General features: G+C 27.5%; 2 protein-coding genes across 2 annotated transcripts in view; one reads left to right on the top strand and one right to left on the bottom strand.

Annotated features, from left to right (window-relative positions):
• Positions 1-1,528, top strand: part of LOC108571582 (nuclear fragile X mental retardation-interacting protein 1-like) — a 5,684-nt gene extending 4,156 nt beyond the window's left edge. The window contains exons 3-6 of the mRNA XM_017933655.1: positions 249-547; positions 611-840; positions 910-1,095; positions 1,170-1,528. Of these exons, the coding sequence (XP_017789144.1) occupies positions 249-547; positions 611-840; positions 910-1,095; positions 1,170-1,528 (1,074 nt within the window). The remainder of the gene's footprint in view (positions 1-248; positions 548-610; positions 841-909; positions 1,096-1,169) is intronic.
• A 160-nt stretch (positions 1,529-1,688) lies between these two features.
• Positions 1,689-5,896, bottom strand: LOC108571463 (RNA cytidine acetyltransferase). The gene is given in 17 exon segments (XM_017933517.1): positions 1,689-1,928; positions 2,022-2,271; positions 2,273-2,414; positions 2,483-2,691; positions 2,771-2,915; positions 2,993-3,140; positions 3,207-3,383; positions 3,478-3,594; positions 3,654-3,735; positions 3,813-4,097; positions 4,176-4,312; positions 4,395-4,516; positions 4,575-4,772; positions 4,775-5,009; positions 5,095-5,253; positions 5,319-5,582; positions 5,703-5,896. Coding segments are annotated over 17 exon segments (3,018 nt in total). The 5' UTR covers positions 5,811-5,896.
• Positions 5,897-6,051: the final 155 nt, after the last annotated feature.

The following is a 6,051-nucleotide window of genomic DNA, read 5'->3' as shown; positions in this document are numbered from 1 at the left end:
AATTTCCTAAAAAAAAAGAATTATTTAAAAAAAAATTCATAATTTCTAAGTGAATATTTAATATATTGTATAATATTGAAACAAAGAACTATGAAACTATGAAATTATTGTATAAAAGAAGAATCAAAAGAAATCAATGAAATGTCAGACATTATTACATTTCATAATAATTCAATACTAAGAAGTATTTTTGCATTGAATATGAGTATAAGTAGTGTATAAAAAATATTTGAAGTAACCATTTTTAGGCTGATCTCTATTCAAATGATGAGGAGCCATATGATCAGAGAGATGAAAATTATACCAATTTAGAGGATGATGAGTCATTTTATTGTGAAATATGTGATAGAAATTTTTCATCAGAAGATGCTCTTTCTGAACATAAAAGGGAACATAAGCTGTGTGGTATTGATGGATGTACTTTCTCTGCTCATCCATTACTCGTTGAAAAACATATTACTATGCAACATAACAGTGGTTTGTACCATAAAATAAAGAATATATCAACTCCCGAAGATATTGAAAAATGGATAATGGAACGAAAAAAGTAAGTTATAATGGTGTTTATAATTGTTAGTAATAATTCTTAAAAGTCCTACTTATTTTTTAGGAGGTATCCTACAAAAGCCAATATTGAGTTACGGAAAGCAGAAGAACTGGAAAAAGTACAAAGAGGGGAAATAATTAAACAAAAACAACATGTTATTAAACGAAAAAAAAAAAAATTATTACGTTCTTATAAACGAAAAAGGATAGTACATAAACAGTCTACTGAAATATCTTGCGATATTATAGAAAAAACACAAACATATAGGGGTTTACATGAATTTTCTGGTACATGTGAGTGTTAATTATTGTGTGTGTGTGTTTAATATTTAAAATATGTTTCTATATGAATAACATTTTTAGTAAGCTTAAAAAATGAAAATTTGCACATAGAAAATCAGTCTACCAATGAAACTGAAAATTATTATGAGGAAAGCATTAATCATATTTCTGATGAAGAAGAAATCCCAGTTGCACTGCCAAAATTTGCTGTTGCTACTTCTAATGTAGTTAACTTAGTAGCAAATTATGAAAGTTCTGTGGAAGATAGTAAGTATTTGATAAGCTACTCATATTATGTTCATATATATTTTATGATGTATTATAACAAAATAACATGATAGATGATGCCCCTGAAGAAATATCAATTAAAAGAGTAAAATTGGATGATGATATAACGATAGAAGAAAGTAATGCAGTAGAAGAATTAACAAATAAAAATGAAGTCATCGACAAGACGTATTTAAGTACCAAATTTTCTAATCCACAATTAACAGATTCCGGTCCTAAAGCCTCTAAAAATAAACATAATATTGCATTACATCGAAATGCAAAAAATAAAGATCAAAAAACAACTATAAATAAAAGGCAGCCATATACATCACAGTTATTACAAAAATTACTTTCGCGATCTATACAGCACGAAAGAAATTTAATTTGCCAATGTATAAAATATATAGTTGATAATAATTATTTTGACTGAAATTATATATTTGTTTTATTCATAATGTAATTAGCATTTTCTTACTACCTCCTTTTTACGGCAAAACACACTTTCTATTTGTATAATATATGGGTAAATAAATACTACAACATATTATAATCATTTATTATTTATTGTACAGATCATATTTAAAAATATTTTACATTGTTGAAGTTTTGACAAACTGTTTTTTCTTTTTTTTAAATTGCTTTTTTTTAACTTCCACAATACTGTCATCTTCTGATGCTCTTTTTTCTCCACTTTTTATAGATATAAGTTTTTTAGTTTTCTTCCCAGAAAGTGCATCATTCCAATCAGTATCTGTTCCTTTAATTGCATATTGTTCTAAGTTTTCTTTTTTCAATTTTTCTAATTCCGCTTTTTGTTTAGCTTTTAATTCCTGAAACATATTTAAATCAAGTAGTAAATAATGGTGTATGTCAACAAAAAGTGAATATAATTATTATATATTGTAAGAAGAAAGTTATTAAACCTTGGCTGCAGCTTCTAATTCATCGTGTAAACTTTTTCCATTAATAGGATTAAGTCGTACAGTTTCATTACTGATTTCCGTTTTCATCATCGTGGTCTCAATAAAGTTTTCTGCTGTTCTGTTAAGGCACTGCACAAATTTACGTATAATACGATTGAATAAAGCTAGTAATTGAGATGCTGGTAAGTCTAATTCTTCTGCTAATTTATCCACAGTTTTGTGTTGCAAACCTAATCCTAATAAAATAGCCTAAAAATAACAATATCAATTTTTAAATAAATATCGGTAATAGATCCATTATCAGATGATAATCTGCCATATTATTACTATACATAGTTAAACGTTTTAAATCATAGGACGTAAAATAGATATCCAATGTATGTTTTGATAATTCTAAAATAAACATAATTATTTGAAAAGAATATACATTAAAGAAATTGTATTATTAAAGATATACTAACTTGTAATCTCTGGTGTAATCTTTTTATTAATTAATATGCTTAAAGCTAATGAAGATGAATATGTATTAAATGAACTAGAAAGTAAACTGATGAACCGTCTTCGAAAATCATTCCAATATGCTTGTAACCACCTAACATCTTCTTGTTCAGAACTTATCTTGTACAACATGATACACGAGTGTTCACCTGTTATATCATTTGTCGTTTGTCTAAAAAAAGGTGGAAAAAATAGAGGTCTCCTGTTGTTAAATATATGAGGTTATAATAGTAATAAACAATAATGCAAACCTTAAATATACAGGCACAAAGCCAGCACGCTTCCAAAATTTTAGAAGTTGTTCAGTAACTCCAAAAGATACACCGATATAATCTAAACTTTCTGGGCGTCTTTCAGTTAGTTTTAAAAGAAGTGGTGGAAGAGAAGCTCGAGGTTCTAAAAAATTATTAATATGAAATTAACAAGGTAAACTCAAATTAATGTTTTATATGTGATACAATAAATATAATTACCAATTCTTTCTTCCAGTAAATTCATCTCTTCATCTTGAACTCTTGATATTTCTGTCGTATATGTTTCTGACGATGCTTCGTTAATATTTAATATTTTCATGTCATAGTATTGTTTCAACAATTTTAATGCTCGACTACCGTATCCCATCTGTAATATTAAGTATTTATTAAATAGAAATTAGCTTGATTAATTTCTGTAATAACACATACTTACCCCATGATAATCGGGATGCGTTGCAATGCGGACAATACGTGCTCCAGCTAACGACGGAAAATCTTGATCTTGATATTGTTGTGCGATAGTCCATGGTATAAGATCACCAGCTGCTTTGCGCCCTCGGCCTAGTCCATCATTTATGGTGTACTTACTCACTTCACCTTCTAAGCAAATCTATATATTATAAGAATATTAGAACTACAAAAGTACTTAAGCTACTTAAATTTACATGTATATTTACTGTTACTGTTACATTGTATATACTTACTTGAATTACTGTTAATACTTCAGGCAATGTTTTCTTGTTTGAATCTACTGGACCCAAAAGACAAAATAGGTGATGTGCTGGTGCATCAGACATCATTTGTAAATCATTTGGACTATTCTAAAATATTACCAGAAAATCAGTATTTTAAAAATTTTTTTAAAATAAATAACATTTACCTTGTAGTGTGAAGCGACATAAAGAGCCACCAACCTTTGTAAAAATAATTCAGATGCTTTATGATAAGAAAATAAGGTATCTCTAAAAAAAAAAGAATATAAAAACATTAAACTGAATATTATAGAGATACATATATTTAATATGAAAAAAATTATTACCTATTTATGTAGTATAATTGACACATATCAGGAGGTGGACATCCAGATAACATAGATACACTTGTTGTAGCATTTAAGCATAATAAATTACAGAGCCATTGCTCAATAGAGTCCCCTGGCTTATAACGAATAGATTCTTCCAATGTGAGTTCATGTAATTGTCTTCCAATAAAAGTTTTTTCATTTTGTTGTTTCTCAGTTTTTACATGACTATTTGAACCAACTGTTTGACTTCGTAATTGCTGTAATAGTTTCAGTGATAAAGATCTCCCTGTTCCTTCATATCTATAAAAAAATAATATTAGTAATATGTACGAATTGAACAATGATTAAAAAATAATTGAATTACAAGATATAATTTACCCATTAATAGTTGATGAAAGAAATATTAAATAAGGACCAAGCATAGCTTTCACATAAGGAAGAGGTATTGCAGCAGCTTCATCAATTACAAGTAATTCAGCTTGATTTAATTTGTGTGCATCAGTAGGATGTATATACTAAAAGAAATTACTTTTTTTTATCAATATTTTCAATGATTATGTCATTTTAATAAAATTATATCAATCAAGAGTATTATACCTGTATTGTTTGCCTGTGATCTCGAAAAACATTTACACGTACTGTAGCTTTATTAAACTCAGGATTTGTTGATTGTACAAGTCCATAATCAAGATGTTCTTGATACCCTAATGCATCAAATCCTAAAAATGATATAAAAGTTTAATATATTCAAACATAATGACTTATTGTACAATTTACCTTTAAAAATGAATTCAAATAATGTATTCAAATTTTCTGGACTTGGACTTGAAACATAAATGTTTGAATAACTGAATGTTATAGCACCAGCAATAGCTAAACCTAGAGCTGCAGATTTTCCACGTCCTCTAGCTGCAGTTAAAGAGACAGTAGACCTTAATGTTTTTTCTGATATACATTCAATAAATTTGAGAAGACCTGATCAATTGTCTTGCAGCAATTAACAAGAGAAGAAATAGGCTGTGTATCTTTTAAACTCTCTTTTAATACATCTAATTCTGTTAGTTCTTCAGAAGATGGAAGTTTTTGTATAGGTTCAATCTTTAAATTATGTGATGATAAAGGTAATACATTTAATTGATCATCAACAACTAAACATCTTTTGCATGAAGCAAGAGATAACAAAAATCTTTCATTAAATCGACCAGTAACATCCTAAAATAAAGTTAAAAATATAATAACATTATCATATAAGACTACCACTTAAATATCATACAACCAAGTCAAAATGACAACATACTTGATGTGCTTCTGTACGGAATCTTTGATGAACATCCATATTCATTGTATATAGTTGTTTCAAAGATTGCACTGATTGTAAGAGAAATATGATAAGTCCACCTCCTTCTACAGTTTCAATAGTACGTGCTAACAAATTTGGTGTAATTGCTTCAAAATCCTAAAAAAAATACTTTTCTGTTAAAATGATCATATATGTTCAATTCAATTAATCAGAAACCTTACTTGTAAAATACACATCCCATATGTATTTCCCAATATTTTATGTGTTTCATAATAATAGCAATATCTTATATTAGTAGAGACAACAAATAATTCAAATGGATCATCTTCATTAACATCTAATTTTCCTGATTTGACTTTCTTCTGTATGGACTTCATTCGCTTCTTCCTATGACTACTAAATCCCAATTCCTTCTTGTAACACCAAAGTACAGAAGGTCTAGCTTTTATAACAGTCTTTGATAACATGTGATGTAGCAAAACTACCTAATAAACAATTATAGTATTTTTTTAAGTGATTAAATCTAATAAATTAATATACATATAATTAAGTATAACATATTTCCATATGTAATTATATACTGAAAATATATAACATACACTAACCTGATCTCGTGCTTTTTCACCAATAACAATAAACATCGTTCTATGTCCCGTGACAACACCATTTTCAATTAAAACACGAACGCGATTATCTATTTTTTTACGAACCATTTTTAAAATAAACTATTTATTTATTATTCAATCTTTAATTGAAGGCGTGATACACTACAACGTGTACACCACATGTATGATGTGTATTGATATTACAATGTGCGCATCCATCTTGTTACTTTAATACCAACTTACATGTCCAACAAATAATTACTATATATTTTTATTAAAATTTTTAGGAACGATGAAGAAATAAACATAATAATTATTAATTTATGTAACTATATAATTTAAATAAATC

The sequence above is a fragment of the Habropoda laboriosa genome, unplaced genomic scaffold (assembly GCF_001263275.1).
Source record: "Habropoda laboriosa isolate 0110345459 unplaced genomic scaffold, ASM126327v1 scaffold40, whole genome shotgun sequence".
Classification (NCBI taxonomy): Eukaryota; Metazoa; Arthropoda; class Insecta; order Hymenoptera; family Apidae; genus Habropoda; species Habropoda laboriosa.
Note: the sequence above shows the minus strand (reverse complement) of the source record. Positions and strands in the feature narration are given on the sequence as shown.